General features: G+C 38.8%; 4 protein-coding genes and 1 long non-coding RNA gene across 12 annotated transcripts; 3 read left to right on the forward strand and 2 right to left on the reverse strand.

Annotated features, from left to right (window-relative positions):
- On the forward strand, positions 1 to 2,468 carry LOC124202932 (coiled-coil domain-containing protein 50-like). Of its 6 annotated transcripts, none has more exons than XM_046599454.1 (10): positions 4 to 94; positions 248 to 366; positions 427 to 492; positions 561 to 623; positions 689 to 827; positions 892 to 1,006; positions 1,071 to 1,162; positions 1,226 to 1,292; positions 1,351 to 1,744; positions 1,815 to 2,468. In XM_046599454.1, exons 2-10 carry the CDS (start codon positions 312 to 314, stop codon positions 1,955 to 1,957), a joined length of 1,134 nt encoding a protein of 377 aa, XP_046455410.1. In that variant the 5' UTR covers positions 4 to 94; positions 248 to 311; the 3' UTR covers positions 1,958 to 2,468. The 6 variants fall into 6 exon arrangements, with proteins under 6 accessions (XP_046455415.1, XP_046455413.1, XP_046455410.1 ...); XM_046599455.1 differs by having other exon boundaries at positions 430 to 492; XM_046599456.1 differs by having other exon boundaries at positions 63 to 101; positions 430 to 492.
- Positions 2,469 to 3,248: 780 nt separating this feature from the next.
- On the forward strand, positions 3,249 to 7,545 carry LOC124202929 (esterase E4-like). The gene is made up of 13 exons (XM_046599449.1): positions 3,249 to 3,557; positions 3,640 to 3,790; positions 4,379 to 4,567; positions 4,734 to 4,795; positions 4,881 to 5,004; positions 5,234 to 5,329; positions 5,384 to 5,475; positions 5,544 to 5,709; positions 5,810 to 6,000; positions 6,061 to 6,244; positions 6,377 to 6,503; positions 6,755 to 6,893; positions 7,035 to 7,545. The coding sequence occupies exons 1-13, from the start codon at positions 3,303 to 3,305 to the stop codon at positions 7,248 to 7,250; spliced, it is 1,992 nt and encodes a 663-aa protein (XP_046455405.1). The 5' UTR covers positions 3,249 to 3,302; the 3' UTR covers positions 7,251 to 7,545.
- Positions 7,546 to 8,346: 801 nt separating this feature from the next.
- LOC124202930 (glycoprotein 3-alpha-L-fucosyltransferase A-like) lies at positions 8,347 to 11,415 on the reverse strand. Its single transcript, XM_046599450.1, has 3 exons — positions 10,424 to 11,415; positions 9,468 to 9,936; positions 8,347 to 9,395 (listed from the first exon to the last, which is right to left on the reverse strand). Exons 1-3 carry the CDS (start codon positions 11,049 to 11,051, stop codon positions 9,002 to 9,004), a joined length of 1,491 nt encoding a protein of 496 aa, XP_046455406.1. The 5' UTR covers positions 11,052 to 11,415; the 3' UTR covers positions 8,347 to 9,001.
- LOC124202937 lies at positions 11,394 to 12,938 on the forward strand. Its single transcript, XR_006878371.1, has 2 exons — positions 11,394 to 11,516; positions 12,561 to 12,938. It is a non-coding gene; the product is annotated as an uncharacterized LOC124202937 (long non-coding RNA).
- LOC124202931 (7-dehydrocholesterol reductase-like) lies at positions 12,756 to 16,731 on the reverse strand. Of its 3 annotated transcripts, none has more exons than XM_046599451.1 (9): positions 16,444 to 16,731; positions 16,057 to 16,336; positions 15,901 to 15,958; positions 15,418 to 15,528; positions 15,078 to 15,235; positions 14,143 to 14,528; positions 13,556 to 13,704; positions 13,011 to 13,147; positions 12,756 to 12,938 (listed from the first exon to the last, which is right to left on the reverse strand). In XM_046599451.1, the coding sequence occupies exons 2-9, from the start codon at positions 16,326 to 16,328 to the stop codon at positions 12,833 to 12,835; spliced, it is 1,377 nt and encodes a 458-aa protein (XP_046455407.1). In that variant the 5' UTR covers positions 16,329 to 16,336; positions 16,444 to 16,731; the 3' UTR covers positions 12,756 to 12,832. The 3 variants fall into 3 exon arrangements, with proteins under 3 accessions (XP_046455407.1, XP_046455409.1, XP_046455408.1); XM_046599453.1 differs by having other exon boundaries at positions 16,057 to 16,317; positions 16,444 to 16,728; XM_046599452.1 differs by having other exon boundaries at positions 16,057 to 16,728.
- Positions 16,732 to 17,418: the final 687 nt, after the last annotated feature.

Here is a 17,418-nt window from a genome sequence, read left to right on the forward strand (position 1 = left end):
ATAGGGAAGATTGGAGTTTACTTTACAGTTTACTGGCCTTAACCTAGTTAACCATTCAGTGGGCCTTCGCCTTGAGCCTATATTTGCTACTTAGGTCTCTAGTAAAAAATTCATTTTATTTCATTTTTACTATTACTTCGTCAGTGTTTAAAATAAACAATGATTAATTTACAATTCCTTGAACACTAGCTTTACAAAAATGTCATTCATTTCTTTATTTCTTTTTATTTTCACATTTCTATCTTAGTTTTCGTGACACTTGTTTGCTGTGCTTTCTATCCAAACCTTGTTGATGTTCATTCATTCCCAGGATGGATGAACCAAAGCCTTTGTCTGGTGTCCAAAACAAACGACTAGTCCAGGAAGGCAAGTAAATTTTTATAACTTAAAATGATTTTGAGTTTTCACCCTCTGTAATTTGAAAAGAAGTTATGAGCTCAGTGTCATCTCAAAGAACTTCCACTTGTCCCAAAACGGGAGTTTTTCATGAAGGTGACTGGGGCTTTTGTTAATCATGTGTTCCACTTCTAAATTTATTGGTTTTATCTTGGATGTTTCAGTTTGTAGAGAATGGCTTGTTATTGAAGATGGTGCTTTAGCACATCAGCTTCAAGATCAAGAAAGTAAGTTTACTAGGAAGAAGGTGTGTTTATTGAGAACAGCTAACAGCAGTTTTGCGTATTTTTAGTTGCAGCTCATTATGGACACAATCGAGAGAGAAATCGTATAGTCAGAGGAGATGTCTCTCAAGCACGTACAGAACAAGAGGATGAATTAAAACAAGCACTTGCTTTGCAACAGTTTCAACAAGAGCTACGACTGCAACAGTAATTTATTACTTTTTTCTCTACTATACCAATGACATGAAAAATAACTTAATTTTACATATAGAGAAAGAGAAGATGAAGAAGCTGCAAAACGATTAGCAGAAGAGTTAGAAAGAGAAGAAGAACTTCAAAGGCGCAGAAGAGTTATTCAAGATGAAAAGCTTGCTCAGAAGCTACAGGTTTATATATTTTTTTCAATGTCATCATTAATTTTCTTATTTATGTTTATTATGTTACTGATAGATCGCTGCAATTTCAAAGCCTGTTGGGAAATCGCACATTTCAGATAAAGAGTCGCGTTCCTACTCGGTGGAACCTCTTTGTTCTTCAATAAAGTTAGTTTTATATTGAAGTTTTTATCGTCTATCAAATTTAATTTTTGTAACTGATTTTACCAGAATGCTAGATATGAATCAACCGATGTCGGAGGAAGAAGCTCGCGAGTGGCAAGAACGTTGCGATGCAGTAATTTTACTTTAATACGCAAAAATAAATACAGTATTAAATATAATATTTTCGTTAGGAAATGGCTAGAAAATTGCAACAAGAAGAAGAAGAAGAATCTAAATTCCGGAGAGACGTGACTGATTTGAGCAGAAAACTGGCTATCGAAGCAAAAGATTTAGAGCTGGCTCGTATTCTGCAAGAAAAGGAAAAGACTCGCCTCCGCAAAGCCAAAGAAAAAGCCCGTCTTAAAGCGCAACAAGCCCAACTAGCACAACTGTCTCAGCAAAATCAACACGGTCAACAAATAACTTCCGGGGTGGAAAACCACAATCGGCAACAAAACCCTTTTTGTGTTCCCGAAACTCAAAATATTGCAGCGTGCATTGATCCAACTTGGAGCCGGAGGTATTGTAATCCGGAAATTCGCTCTGAATCCGGACAAAGGACACAAATTCCGATAACCGATCTAGGTTTGAAACATTACATAGTTGTTCAGTCATAAACAAAAGAAAATCGGAATATTTTTCTTCTCTTCCATAGATTTCCCAGCACCCGTTCAACCAATAGTTTCTGGTCATCGTCGAACTTCCAGTGTATCTCGATCAGAATCACCTGCTGCTGAACCGTCTAATAACGTAGAACAATCTCGTAACAAATCTCGAAAAGGATGTTCTCACCAATGATTGAAAACGACTTACTTTACAACCTTGTCACTATAACTGTTTAACTAATCTTACTAATATCGATCTGAAATCGTAACATTTCACAACTTATTGCTTTATTACGACCCCAAGAATCATGTGTCACCATTTTGGGGGTGATTTATCTTATTTTATTTTTTATTATTCCAATATGTATTATTATTCACAGTGTTTACTTTTGACATTTTTACTTCATTTTGCGTAAACCAATGTAAACATTTGGTTGCCTTACTCTACTTCTCATTCGTTGACATGTAATAACGGTTACGGTGTTGAAGTCGATGAGATTTGAATTTCATGTGTTCCGTCCAATAACATTTTTGCCTTCCACTAAATTTGCACGAGGACCAATTTTGACTGATCTATTTACACTCAACTTTTTTGGAAATTTCTCCCATCTTCAGCCAAATATAATGTCACATGGTGAAAACCTAAGCTTGAAGGTTTATAATAACTTGCATCTAAAAATAAACGGATTTATTAGTTCTTTAAACTCAATTTTTTAATTCTATATTAATAGTTAAGCAAGTGCGTGCCCATCACAAGTGTGATAGTTATATTGTATTGATTTTTATAAACTAGGCATATATCCTTCAGTAGCAAAAGTAGGTCAATAGTGTAAGCTTATGGAAAAGGTGGATTTTTCGTGTGCAGTGATTATTGATCTTAATATTTCCAGAATCACAATATAAGGGCGTCCTGGAAGTAAAAAGCTGAATTAGAGTCATAGAGTTTATTACTTACGTACCCGTACCGTAACTTAGTTGATTGTAAGTTAGTTAATAGAAATTGAAACCAGCAAAATGAAGTTTAAATAACGCAACCCTATTTTCACATTTACTGAGTAGGCTATATAACGCAAATGAATACAGTTTACTATTTGAAAGTAACGTAAATATTTTGCATAATTGATCGAAACATGCAACGATAGTGTTTTCGCTGGTTTTCCGTCGTAAATATATATATATTAATAAGTACTATTTCTTATTTTCTAGAAACACAACATTTTATGTTTTTTTTTTTTGTAGAGTCGAAATAAAAATTGAATTATAAAAAAGCTTGTTCTGTCTGCGTATATTCTGAGTCTAATTTAGGTTTGGTTTCGCAATTGTTTTTAGTTAGTTGTTTCCTTCATGCGAGAAAACTGACGAATAAATTATAACGAGTAACATTATACACGAGACTGAACCCGCACATTTGTTATTGGGGCATGGTGGGTAATGCACACATGGTCTTTGGAACTTTTCTATCTATCACTACTCTACAACTGATAAAATTCAGTCAGTCTCATAACAGCTGTAGTGCAGCTCTGAACACAGTAAAAGCCATGAAAGGCTGGGAAGTCATAAATCTTGATTTTCTTAAGTTTCTTTTGATCCTGATTCTAGCTTTGCCATGTCTTTCGGTAATGAATAGACCTGCTGTAAAAGTCACTACCAACTTGGGTAGAGTAACTGGTACTGAAGAGACAATCGGACCTGAAGATGGATTTCCAATTGGGAACGGCGGACGTGCTAGATTTTTTCGTTCCTTTCGTGGGATTCCCTATGCAAAACCTCCGATCGGAGAACTTCGTTGGAAGGTCGTTTTAATATTAACTAGAACCTTAATTAGTATTTATAATTGGCTGTAGAGTGTAACACTAAAGTAATGTTCCGTGACAGGATCCCGTACCATATGGTTTGTGGCCAACAGATCTGGATGGGACCAATTTTGGACAACAATGTCCTCAGTTTGATCGAGTCACGGGCCAAGTTATAGGCAACGAAGATTGTCTCTTTCTGAATATTTTTACTCCGTACATTTCAGTTGCAGGTAAGTTCCAAAATAATGATGAATATGAATACATTTTTAATCGAATCCTGCGTTCACTCTAGCAGAGTAATTAGCTGGGGGTGTTATTAGGACTGGGTTTCCATCGGTTTTATGGAGAAATTGCGGGTTTCATGCATTTTTTCCCTTGGATCCTGTCTGTGATGGTGGGTGTGATTTGTTGAGACGGATATTGTGACACAAAAAATATCCCGATCCGTTCAGCGGATCGTGAGCGCTGTCGATCAAACCGCTTTTATCGTTTTTTTTCGGTTTGGATTGAGGGAAGGGGGTCGATTTTTTGCGGGAGGTGGGTGGGACTTGGGGGGTCGGTTTCTTTTTGACGGGGGGTGGGTGGAAAGGGGTTTATTTTTGGAGGGAGGAATAGGCAGGGAGGTGTCCATTTTTCTACCTTACACACACAAAAAATACACCAAGAGGGACCTGCCGTCACACCGGCACCTCCTGGTTAGCATATTCTAATTAAATTAAGTGGTGAAGTAATAAACATTAATAATAGTTCATTGTGTTGAAGTAGGCAAGAAAGAAATGTAAGCACAATGATAAAGGCTATTTGAAATTTTCTGCTAGGTCGCGTAGAAATAATTCAGTCCGACGAAACTAGTCGACAAGACCGTCAGCAAAAACCTTTACTTCCCGTAATGGTCTGGTTTCACGGTGGTGGTTACGTAAGAGGCGGTTCTCACCAATTTGGACCCGCTTTCTTAATGCGAGAGGATCTTGTCTTGGTGACAGTCAACTATCGTCTCGGAGTGTTGGGTAATTTACATTAAAATTTTCGTATGTCATTTGGAATTATTATCGCTGCCTCTCAACTTCTTCTTGGCGTGATCGAGGACCTTTAAGTTTCCCACGTCGTCACCATTATATGACAAGTCGTGCACGTGCTGCATAACAATTAACAAACTGACTCCTTTGGTTATAGGATTTTTGAGCACTGGCGACAGGAACCTACCCGGAAACTACGGAATGTTGGATCAAATCGAGGTAGCCTAATATTATTTTTAAAATCTATACCGTATACCCATCACAAATTTTAATTTTGGGAAAACTATCCCTCTTCATTATCCAGTCCTTAAAATGGGTGAAAAATCATATATCCGATTTCGGTGGTGATCCACAGCAAGTTACCATTTTCGGAGAGTCTGCTGGTGGCGCAATCACCCATCTATTGGCACTGAGTCCCCTAGCAGCAGGTTAGTTTCAGATACTGGTTGTAGTGCTTTGGTTTGGGGTTCAACGAAAAATTGTCATTCGCGCGCCAACATCCGCACTTTTGCCATTACAATGGTAGCAAATGAACAATGTCAACCCCGTAAATCCTGTTTTTTTAATCATAAGCGCATATTAATTTGAAGGCCTGCTAACATAAAGATTAACGCTTTTTAACAAATAGAATTACTATTTTTGATTTTATTTTTACAGGATTGTTCCATAAATTTATTCTTCAATCAGCCAGTGCCCTTTGCGATTGGTCAATAGAGAAGTCTCCTTTAGAATATGCGCTGAAAGTAGCTGACGGTAAACACCAAACTTGCATGAATACAACGATTATGTTTAACAGATTTTGAATAGGTCTGCAATGTTCTGGTCGTCCAGATTCCATCGTTCATTGCCTTAAGAATCAGAGTGTGGATCATTTGATTCGAAAACAAACCGAATTATTGGTAAATAAAAACTCAGATCTAGCTTTGAAAGAATTGCGATTAATTAAAAGTAAGTTGAATTATTTTAGCAATACAGCCTTTTTCCAGTACGATGCGCTCCTGTATTGGACGCACAGTCACGAGACCACCCGTTTTTACCGGAACCCCCACAAGATATTATTAAAAACCGAAGATATAATCCTTTACCTATGATGTCTGGTTTGAATCCGGATGAAGGCTTATTATTCTATTTATGTAATTATTTTCTGGATAATAAGTTTGTTATCAGATAATGACATTGTGAGATTTTTCAGAATGAAATAATCGCATAAACTTTTCATTCTTTCATGACTAGGGATTCATTACGAAAACATGGCAAAAATGACAAGCAAAACATTTTTAAAAAACGAACTTGTCCCCGGAGTGATTGCTTCGTTGATTAAAAATGTTACTGAATTGGATTCAACGGTAAAAATAATTCAAGAGCAATATTTTGGCAACATGGACTACGGGGATTCAAGGCATTTCGTCCCGAGGTTTTCGCAGGTTGAGTTATTGCATTTAATATACTTGAATGTTTCATAACATACTAAAGCAAAACAATAGTTGATAGAAGACTCTTCATTCACGTCGTGCGTCTATTCAGCACAGCTGCTACATGCAAACTCTTCGGCCATACCAAGTTATGCATATCTTTTCAGTTATAAGGGAGAGAAAACACCCTCCTATTCAGCAGCGTTTGCTGATCTCGTTAGAATGTCTGGATTTGACCATCCGCTTATAAGCAGAGGTAAAATATTTTGGCAAAACAGACAAATTAAGGGTATACACCAAAATCGTTTTCAATTAATTTTAGAATGAAAACAACTATAATATTACGTATAACTCTTCCTAACTGACGAGAATGTTGATTTTTGTACAGGAGTAACACATGCAGACGAGCTTCTTTATTTGTTCCGGATGGCAGGACTGACAGCTGATTATTCGGAAAGAGATATGCAAATGTCTAGAATAATGACTCGGTTATGGGCCAGCTTTGCCAAAACTGGGTAATATTTATTTTCATTAAGTTATGTTATGTCCAATCATTCTCGCAAAAAGGTTGTTTACCCCCAAAAAATCTAATATGGGTATTCTAATTTTGTTCCCTTTTCAATTTCGGATCATCCGTTCTTCACGGTTCACGGTTGAGTAAAAATTTTAAAGAAGGGGTGGGGGGATAAGTATCAATGATTTTTTGTGGGTTTCATACCAATTAGCGAAGTAATGAAAACATCTCATTGTGTTGTTGTTCATACAGTAATCCCCTGACAGAATGGCCATATCCTGATATCATTCCCAATTGGCCTCATGTCTCTTTACACAACGGCTTAGATGGTGTCTTGTACTTAAACTTGGACCTGCCTGCAACTATTATTGGCCTGGATTTTCGAAAAGCGGTGAGATTACCGCAATAGCGTTTTATTAAGAAACTCATTAATTTTTTTTAACATATTTTCACTTTGAATTTAAACCTTAAAAAATGTAATGATAAGTTAAAATCTGATTGAAATTAAATTATTTCTAATCAATTTTGTTAGGAGCACAATTTTTGGATGAACGTCATACCGCATATTCGATATACCACGGCAACTTCAAATCAGAAAAGCAATGAGTGTTTTTCAGCCGTTTGGTCATTGTTGAGTTTGCTGATAGCTTCTCTCATTATCATCGTGTTGTTGACTTGTATCATGCTGTTGAACAAACGGAAACGTCGATATCCTGAAAGAGGAGTGGTCCTGCAGCGAAACAATTGATAATATCGGTAGAGACATTTACATAGTTTGCTTTTACATATCGCCCCCAAAAGAAACCGAACAACTTTCTCCTTTTTTTAATTTACTGGCTTATGCTGTTTATAATTCAAATGGGATTGAGAATGCAGGGGGAATTCAAATAAAGCCTTATCGTAGATAATTTTACGCACTACTTATTTCTTTATTGTTTTCTTTTTCTCCTTCTTCCACTTTAGAGATGCAATTCTTTTGCGTATTAGCTATTACTTAATGTTTTGTGAGCACCTGCTAATAAATTAACCAACTGTAAACACTTTATGTTTGCCAAAAGAAACAAGCTAATAATTCACAAGCGATTAATTACCCGCAAGTTTTTAGACAAATACAGACAAATGGCGTTGATCGGCTTGAGCCGAAGGCTTACCTATAATTGCGATGAAGAGTAATGGCGCATTATTTTACACTTCAGCTGATTCACCCAAGTAAGAAGTTAAGATAGACCTTAAATTTCCAATACGTGTCATATCGAGGTACAGCTTTGAGTAATCGATTCATATATCTTCATGACACACCGGCAGCAGTTTGTAACGAATGTGTGCGTGTGAAGTTCTAACAAAAGTAATTTACTAGGTTATAACATACACCTGATATATATCCAACTGACTGACTTGATATAACATCAAATCGGATAGTCTATTTCACAGTAAGTCAAAATCGAGTACTACCGTACTGTATATCGAACTAACAATTTTTTTTTCCAAGAATGCTAGCACGCAGTACAATATAAACCAACTTTTCAATAACAAAACACACAACTTGTCAACTTAACATAAAAAAATAATAATAACTCAATAAATAAAATCCCAGCAAACTATGAGAAGGTAGAGCTTTCAATTCTTAAAAATGACTATAATTTGTATGAAAAAAACGCTGCCCTGAAGAGGGGTTTCTTCAAGATTAAAAATCGAAGGTTCTCAAAAGTCGCCCATACAAATACAAGTCACGATTTCTTCGCTTCGTGGTAGATCGAATGTTATTGCATTCGCCATCAGGCACGCATCACATTGACGTTATTGTTAAATCGATTGAGCCAAGAAGGGGGGAAGAAAAACATGCGTTGAAAAGGTATTTTTTTGAATATCCATTTTTTGTGTATTTTCAGTTAGAAGTTTGGTGTAACAGTAAATTTCATTGGGAACTATAAAAAAAAATGGGGAGTCAAAATAAAGTGCACAACCCGGAAACACAATTGTGAACAGCAAAATGACGTTCATAGAAGACGAGAAAAAAAAAATGCCTTCCCCGAATGCGAACCAAATAACACAACAATTATAGTGGCCTTTTAACAACAATGTGCAATCAATTGCGACTGGGTTATGTGCGCCCGTTGGTCTGAAATATAGTGACATTACACAGAATAGAATCGCAGTGTGCTGTAAATATAAATAGCATACACACGTTCACTGTATCAGTGACTAGCACCCAAAGAAAAATGGTGTGGGGGTAAATCACAAGCATCCCATCCATTAAATAAAAATAGATTGGAATAGCACAAACCTTATCTTTTCAAAATGCATTCCAGTTCAGACTGGAACGCCGTCATTTCAATTCAAGTCTAAAGTCTTTTCACGGTTGTGGATGGGTGTGTGCGTGTGTGTGTTTCGTAATTTTTTCCAATTAAATTACAGCTTTAAAAAACATCTTAGGTGAACCTATTTGACCTCTTGGAATTGGCATCAGCATTAGCCATCAAATCTGTAAATTGGAATGTTTCAATTCGACTTGCGGACTGCGCCGTCTCCACCCACTTTCTTTTTGTTCTTCTTGTTACGTTGGTGGTTTTCTAAATCTCGCCAGGATCCCTTGATGCAATTGGTGCCACCTCTCCACCACTCATTAAAATCGTCGTAGTATCGCGGAGGTGAGTAGGGAGCTTCGTGCAGCATGGAACACAAACGACAGAAGAAATATGTGTTGATGAATTGGCCGGTTTCTTTCCACTCGAAGTACTCGTTGTAAAGCGTGTCGTTCGAGTTGAGTAAGTGAAGATAATCAGCCAGTTCTTTGGGAGTCGCAAAGTCATCGACGTGGATAAAGGAATGTTCAGGAGCATGCTTCTCATAATCGGCTCTGGGAGCTCCCATCACTATGGGAAGGACTTTGGACCTGCGGTGGAAAAAAAAAAGCAATTAAAAAAAGACCAGGAAAACAACAGTTTCGGAATGAATCAAAACGTACCCAAGTCCATTGACATAAAATTTCTCGGTGATGTAGTCTCTGCAATTCGAGTTCTCGAAGGCCAAATAGAATTTGTATTCGGTCGACAAGATATCCAGACAATGGTCGCCGCTATGTCTTGGACAATTCTTGGTTCCACAACTGCCGTAGATGTCGACATCGATGTGCTTTTGTAGAGCGTGGGCATATTCGAGACGATTGTTTTTGGCTCCACAGTTGGAGACGAACCACGCCACCTTTTTGGTCTTGTTGGCTGCAAAGTTGGTTGTGACTGGTTTCCTCCTGACCTTGTCGTCGAAGTAAACCCATTTTTCGTAGGGTGTGACCAACTCACTATCCGACTTGTAAGTGGCCGTCCAGTTGAACACGTCCTTTTCTCGGATGTACTGAGTGTGTAACGGGCATTCCAACATGTACATGATCCAGATTTGGTGTGGTGGTCTCGGATGGCTGGGCGTAGAGAAGAAATCTGCACAAGAATGATTTTGATTTGTTATTATCAGTTGCTATTGCTTCAAGATTTTGAATTTGCTCGTTTCTAGATCTAGACTAGACGTTAGTAGACTGAAATACGGCCGCTAGATGGACTTGAAAAGAATTCCGTTTTGACGACTGCTCTTAAGTGTTCTTCCCTTCCGTCGACGGAAAAACGAGTGTCGGCATTGGCAACACCACCCATCCAGACGGCCCAGACCCCCCTAACTTCCCGCAGGTGTCGTGAGCTGGCATTAATGAAATCGTACACGACGCAAGGACGCTTGTCTCGCATGTACTAACACACACGTTATTAAAAACAATTTCTTTTACACAACAAACCCAAATAGAACGTAGCAGCAATCTAACCTTCGTCGATGTTTACTTCTTTGTTCTAATCTATTTGACATTCCCCCTGCGGTTTAGGACGTACAACGTAAATGGAGGGGAAAACCGAAGGCAAGATAAAATAAAAAGCCAACCTTTAAACATGATAGCGTCTGCATTGGCCGCCTCGTCCCTGTTGCTCGTCAGCGAGCACCGGTCTACGGGGCATTTCTGTTCGGTGAAAACCTTTTGGCCGCTCTTTGTCTGCCAGGAACCCAGTCCGTTGGGCAAGAAGATTTTCTTCAGCTTCGGCTTAACAGGAAAAAATGTGCCGTCACCTGCCGGAGTGGCGTGCTGGTCAATATCTCGGCTGGGAATCATCAGCTGTTCTTCTATCCGATCGCCCTTTAATCGACCAACGGGCCAGATGTTGTCGACTAGATCGCCTTGTGATGGTCTGTAGCCATCGTTCTTGATGTACCATGGCAGTCCGTGGCGGCGCAAGATATTGCTGCTAATCGTCGTGTTATTGATTCTAACATTATTATCAGCACTTGGTATCTTGGACTCGTCATTGTTGATGACGACAAAATTGGCAGAGTCGTCGTCGAGTTCTTTGCTGTTTTGTTGATAGTAACCACCACCTTGAGCCGACGACTGCTCTAGAACCCTCAGCCATAAGGGATTTTGTTGTTGAACATGCAATGCCAACATGACTAATGAAGTCACCACCACAGTATAGATCGCGTAGACAAATAGCCGACGAACAGAAACGCGTGGCATTTTGATGGCAGTGATGGGCAGAAGCTCAGTGACACACAAATGTTTCAAAACGGTTCCATCTAGACATATCACAGCGCGCAATAAGAGGATGTGGAGACGGATGCGAACGTGATAACCGACAACAAACTACTGAGAGACTCTACTTTTGGCGACGCTCTCTCTTCCGTCTACTATGGCGGCTCCGTGACACACACCGCCCAGAAAATCAATACCGTTGCGCCGAATCACAAAGGGCCACCATCATCCGATCTGACGAGACCCAGACCACTTTCAAACGAAAAGCACAAGACTTGTAAATTCATTTGCAGTGTTCACGCTACCGACTACCGCTGGCCTGAGAAGCAGAAGGCTGACTGACTTGGAAAATTTAAAACACCACCTGGCGACCAACTGTGTGTGTGTGTGTGTGTGTGTGTACATATGGACACACCTGAAGCGTGTGTAGCCTTCAAAATGCTCAATTCGGTAACAGGGTCAATTGTTTATATGTACTTGGACGCTTCAATGAACTTTTTTTATTGATTCGAAATCAATCAAATTCGCTCATTGAATATTTTCAGTAATTCAATTTTCTCTGTAAAAAATCTCAAACTTTGGAATTATTTGGTCGACGTGAAGCAAAAATCCAGCCCATTCAACTAGTGTCCTTGAAAATGTTGACGCCTCTGGGGGGGATAGAGAAACAAGTATTCTCCTCTCCCTCTTCCGTAGTTTTATTTATTCCTCTTTCCCCCACTTTCCATTCTTCTCCCGCTTATCTTTCTTACCTGTGATGAAACGAAGAGCGCAGCAAATCAAAGAATAGTTTTTTTTTAAAAGATGGCCGCTAAGTCTCCTCCCTTTTAGGTGACAAAAGTCTGCGGACGAACGAACGACTTGGTCGGATTCCGTTCCAAATATCAATGAACTCGAATTACATTTTTCTTTGGTTAATTTTATTGAGATAACTTTAAGTTGAATGAAAAAAAAGTCTAGTATTATGCCAACGGTTAACAAGACGTTTTATTTTTAATTGTTGTTGCGCTAATTATGGGTCAGATATATTCAGATTTGTATTGCGGTTATAATTGTTTGTTTCTACGTATTACAAAAAAAAAAGAACCCAAACCAAAAAATAATTGGCTTCATTCTGTATAGCTGAAGGGTTTAATCGCCCTCCAAAACCAGATTATTAAAATCCGGTTTTGATCGGGACAAAGAAATCCGATTTTTCTTTTTGGATAGGATTTAAGCTCGGTTGGTTGAATAAGCTCTTATTGTGGGGCAAGCGTAAAATTTTCGATTTATTCTGATCCGATTTCTTTTTCCTTTATCCAAGTCAAACTTTTGGGCCCTCTGTAAACTAAACAATTGACAATCTCTAGCTAGTAGCGTCTCTCACTATCATCAGTAGAATATAGCTACCCCAGGACCGTTCTTTTGTAGCGAGCCCCCAATCTAGTCATTTTTTATTGTGGCTTGGCTTTTCCTCTTTTTTATTTGTTGTTCAAATTCTTTTGTGTTTGTAAGACTCTTTGCAACGCTCTTCAAAAAGGGCGGATGCGGTCTGGCACACTGCAATGGGCGCCCATCGAAAATCGGACGTTGAACTCGGGCTCTTTTCATTCTCATGCGCCGCCGCTACAGAACGGAATTTCACTGACCACAATCGACTCCCGTCGTCTCACTCGGTATCAAATTGACATCACCCCCAGAATTAGCCAATTCTTTTGCTCACAGTGATTTATTAATGAAGGAACACTTTTGATTGAGACACAGCGAAATAGGATGTGGCTTCGAATTTAAAAGACATAAGGAATCATTCGGTAAGGAACCCGCTTGCAATATTCAACCCAGGCTGGGCCGTACTTGTCCATACATTTATCCTCGTCGCGGTAGCAGCGATGCCTGAAGAAATTTAGAAATCGATACATCAAATAAGAAATAGGGCTTCTTTAACCTGTCACATTTGATACTTACACTAGCAGCACAATCAGAAAAAAGAAATATAAAAATGGCCAAATTCCATGACCATACCCCGGGAAGCACCACATCAACGCCGCCATTAACTCAAATGTATAGTTTAAATGTCGCGCCACACCCCAAAATCCGGAGAGCTGCAAATTTAGAAATCATTAAAAATTTAAAATACAAATACACAGTCGAACATTATTTTTAAGACTGCTAATAAATACATTTTTTTGGGAAGGATCTAAAATCTCGATTACGATGAATTAGAGAGTATTAATTTAAAAATTTTAATTAATAAAATAAAATAATCATTTCATCTTCCGTCTCCATTATTAATTAACTTGTCAAATATTCTTAAATTTAGTTCATTATGTGTAAGAGAAAACATATTTTCATAACCACAAAGACGAATAAGGCCCGAACCCCAGTTTCCATTTTCTAACAATATTCTACCGACCTACTAGTAATAATAATTTTTTTGTTATTTGTTTGCTGTTGCCTTATTTTGATTATGGAAAATTAAGATCAGGTTGTAAAAAGTGGAGTTGACTCACCATTAATTTGGTACTTGGTTTTTTGGTTTTTTTATCAACAGTTGGCAAAAATTTGGCTGGTTTGCCCCACAATCGGCACTTTCCGTCTGTTTCCCGGAAGAGTTGTTTTTCATAATCGACCCAGTAATTCACCACAACACCCAATAGTCCTGTGAAATTAAAAAAAAAAATTAAAATTAAATAAAAATAAAAAACCAACAAATAAAAATAATAACATGAAAATTCTCAATTGAAAGAGAAGAGACATATTAACTAAAATCTACTCATGGATGCAAGACTGCAGGTATTCTCTTGCCTAAAAGGCAAAAAAAGGTATAGAATTCTTTTGACTGACCCCCCCCTAAATCAACGAATTCTAACTTTTAGGTTATGCATTCATCTTTAAGGAACGTGACTCCCATGAATAAAAAACTGCTTTCTCCGATTACGTAGGCTAAAAAAGTAATAGATAGATGAGAAACGCGCTCGTAGATCACATCAAATATCTCAAAGATCTTTTTGAAACTAATCTCTCTAGAGATGGACTGTACGCACGGATAGCCACCGTTTGCTGAGAGACGGTGTCGGATGAAAAGATAATAAATTACCTAATAATCCGATGACGAAGGCACCTTGGGCAGAGAAATGGGACCGATTTGCCACTAGGTAGTAACTTGAGTAGGTGTAGAAAGCTGGTACCCAAACCAGACATCCCCAACAAATATAATATCCAGCCCTGTCCAGTGTGATGTCCAAAGTGTTAAAGTAACCAGTCTCCCACCAGAAGAATTTGGCTATGTAGATGGTCTGGAGGAGAACGTTAGTTACATGGCCCGGGCTTATCCCTTGTCGTCCCCCGGCAATTAGGAACGCAACGATGAAGATTTGCCAAATCATCATGCCGACACGACAGTTGGTCCATTGCTTGACATCAACACCTAGCAGACGTGGGTGCAGCTCCATTCCGCGATAGAATTCAAACAGCATCGGCGATCTACATAGGAAGAAGCAGGGAAAAGAAAAAAATCAATAGGTATTGCTGATGGCGAACATTTTTCGTTTCAAATTCTATTAGCCTAGACTCTTTTGGCAGTCAGAGCGTAGTCTGACGGCTCTATATGTCAAGATCAAAGACTTCTTTAATTTAATTGGCGCACATATTGCTGACGGCATACTGCACAAAAAGAAAAAAGAAAAAGGCTACGGCAACATTCGGGAAACTCCAATCACGCCCACTGAAAATGCTGTCACGAAAGGGATTCCGCGAATACCGATAGCAAGGTCGATAATAATGCCAGAGCGATAATACCATCAACCCCGCCTTTCCCCTTTATCTGACCAAGACCAAATAGTAATGGTTTCAAAAAAGAGAGAGATCCTTTGACTTAGTCAATATGCACTTGTGGGCGTTATTCACATCTCACTGTTTGCCCGACAAACAAACAACTGTACAAACACAGTATCAGTATCCCATTAATACATCCAAACATGTATATACAGTATATGCAAATGAAAATTAGATTTTTGGATATGGTCGGTGTACCTTGGCAGAACTTCAGAAGTTTGAGGCCGATTCCTGCCCATAAAGAGAAGCACGGTGCACAGAGTCAAGGCGAAAATATTCAGCGAACCCAGAATGTAGGCCATGTTGTCGTAGATGTCCAATGACAAATCAGGATAAATGACGTGGAGTCCCAAATACTGTTGGGAGGAAAATATATTGGATTGTTTCAGAAACATGGCGCGATATAACATTCTCTTTTTTTAAAAGCAGATTTCTTATTCAAGATTTCTTAAAAAAACAAAACAATGTAGAAATAGTGTCGAGCAAGTCCCGCCCAAAGACGGAAGCCATATAATAAATGTGGCTATGCTTCGCTTACCGTAAACAAAGTTGCCGTGTAGTACAACATTCCGTTATCAGCATATTCTGGTTTGTAGCCCATGGGCGAAGGTGGGCCGACGAAAGTACGAGAGGGAATCAGCAAGAAGAACTAAAAGAAAATGGATAAATTTGGTTAACTGGTTACAATGAAGTACAGACGTCTGGTTGAAATGGACTAGAGGGATGGGAAGGAATAGGCAGACAGGTAAGACGACGAGTGATTATGTAATTGTGATGAGAATCGAATAAAATGGCGACAAAAGAAATGCTGACATTTGGGCCAAGCACGTGTCGTACATGGCGTGATTTGAAGGTTTCTGTCAACGAGTAACACGTTGCTCAGTCAAGGTCAGCGACACGTTAGCCAAGGTCAAATCGAATGGCGATAAAACCAAAATGAGCCAACGTACGACACTTCAGTAGACGAAAGCATGACATGAAACGAAGGCAGAATGAGAGACGGCACAACAAAATGAATTACCAGAGACCAGAGGAAAAAAACGGCGACGGCCGTCCACGAGAACGAATTGCCCAGCAATCTATAAAACAAAAGAAAACAAAAAAATATTTATACTCGCGTGACGAATATGCTAGCTACAATATTGCTGCCAAATGAAAAATGAAAAATGATTGCTACCTGTCCCATTGGAATGGAGCGGCAGGGTTTCCCAAATGTGCCAAAATCTGGATTGCTGGAGTGAAAAAGACGAGGAAAAAGGGTGCAATCACGTCATTAGAAAAGTGCTTGATGCGCGACCATGTAGTAGTCTGAGATTCGGATTTCTTTTCTGCTGCTGTTGCTGGCTGCTGCTGCTGCTGCTGGTGTTGCTGCTTGTGCTGTCTCATCTTTTTCTCAATAGGCGCCGGCGCCGGCGTTGCGGTTTTCTTCTTGCTGTGCCTGCGTGCCATTACACACCCTATATACGAACGTGATACAGTCGTTTGAGCCGTCACACTCGGGCTCTACACTCTTTACCGACTTGCACAATAAATTCTTAGAGAAACAAAAGACAGTTGGTGTTACTTGAGAGATTTTTCTGAATGCTGACAGCGTGGTGGAATTGATATTGTTGAGCGAACAGTGATGTCTGGCAAGATGAAACGGTAGCGAATGGCGCCCGGTCAATAACCTCACCAGCCAGCACGCAGCTTCAACCGTCTCCTAACGACGAGCCAACACTATTTTGAGGCTGGAATCGTATTGCGCAGTCTCCAGCCGCAGTGTACTATGCCGAACCCCTACTACTGATGGCGCCCTGAAACGAGAAGCGGAGTCTATTTAACGTCTTCTCTTATTCCGCCCAAAGTCCGTCTGACAACGTGATCAGGAAATGAATTTTATAAACACACTTTATTTATCGCCTGTCCCTTTTTTTTTAAAAAATTATGTTGAAACATTATAGAATTCAAGTTAAAAAAAAATTATTTTAACTGCATTTCAAATATTCATTTAGCTTTAATTAACACACGAATAAATTACACATTCGTCGTCTTGCATCGTTTTAATGGAAATTATTATTTGCTTTGGCAAACTTGGTCTATTACAAAACGACAATCGATATTTGAATTTTGATCTATTGGAATTTGAACTGGGAAGTGAGGGACTTGGAACTTGTTGGACTTTTAAATCGACAATCGCCTTATGGTCTTTCCTTATCAATCGATCGATATGAAAAATGAACTGAGTAGAAGAGTTGCGTACAGTTACGCTTAAAGTCTTATAAAAAAACAAAAATCTTTTAAAATTTATTTAAAGAAAAAAGGACATTGGGTTCAAACCAAAATTTATATTTTAATGTTTAGCCTCCGGCTGTTTTAGTTAGGTTTGTCCAAATACGGCAATACATTTAGCCACTATATAAACAAGTCAATCGCGCATGCTGCAAGCTTGAGCAATTTTTACTCCGCTGGATCATACAAGTTAAATATAACAAGGACAAGGTACAAGAAGGTACCTTTCTACATAACATATTCAAATTGCGATATCTGCGAATAACAC

This window comes from Daphnia pulex, chromosome 9, assembly GCF_021134715.1.
Source record: "Daphnia pulex isolate KAP4 chromosome 9, ASM2113471v1".
Taxonomy (NCBI): Eukaryota; Metazoa; Arthropoda; class Branchiopoda; order Diplostraca; family Daphniidae; genus Daphnia; species Daphnia pulex.

Coding starts and splice junctions, on each gene's coding strand:
- LOC124202932 (XM_046599454.1), top strand. CDS start 312: ATGGATGAACCAAAGCCTTTGTCTGGTGTCCAAAACAAACGACTAGTC. Junction 367..426: donor CAAACGACTAGTCCAGGAAG/GCAAGTAAATTT, acceptor TAATTTGAAAAG/AAGTTATGAGCTCAGTGTCA. Junction 828..891: donor CAAGAGCTACGACTGCAACA/GTAATTTATTAC, acceptor TTTTACATATAG/AGAAAGAGAAGATGAAGAAG.
- LOC124202930 (XM_046599450.1), bottom strand. CDS start 11,051: ATGCCACGCGTTTCTGTTCGTCGGCTATTTGTCTACGCGATCTATACT. Junction 9,937..10,423: donor AGACGCTATCATGTTTAAAG/GTTGGCTTTTTA, acceptor ATTCTTGTGCAG/ATTTCTTCTCTACGCCCAGC. Junction 9,396..9,467: donor TTTTATGTCAATGGACTTGG/GTACGTTTTGAT, acceptor TTTCCACCGCAG/GTCCAAAGTCCTTCCCATAG.
- LOC124202931 (XM_046599451.1), bottom strand. CDS start 16,328: ATGGCACGCAGGCACAGCAAGAAGAAAACCGCAACGCCGGCGCCGGCG. Junction 15,529..15,900: donor TTTTTTTCCTCTGGTCTCTG/GTAATTCATTTT, acceptor ATTTTCTTTTAG/TTCTTCTTGCTGATTCCCTC. Junction 14,529..15,077: donor ACTTCTGAAGTTCTGCCAAG/GTACACCGACCA, acceptor CTTCCTATGTAG/ATCGCCGATGCTGTTTGAAT.
- LOC124202929 (XM_046599449.1), top strand. CDS start 3,303: ATGAAAGGCTGGGAAGTCATAAATCTTGATTTTCTTAAGTTTCTTTTG. Junction 4,568..4,733: donor CTATCGTCTCGGAGTGTTGG/GTAATTTACATT, acceptor CTTTGGTTATAG/GATTTTTGAGCACTGGCGAC. Junction 5,005..5,233: donor ACTGAGTCCCCTAGCAGCAG/GTTAGTTTCAGA, acceptor TTATTTTTACAG/GATTGTTCCATAAATTTATT.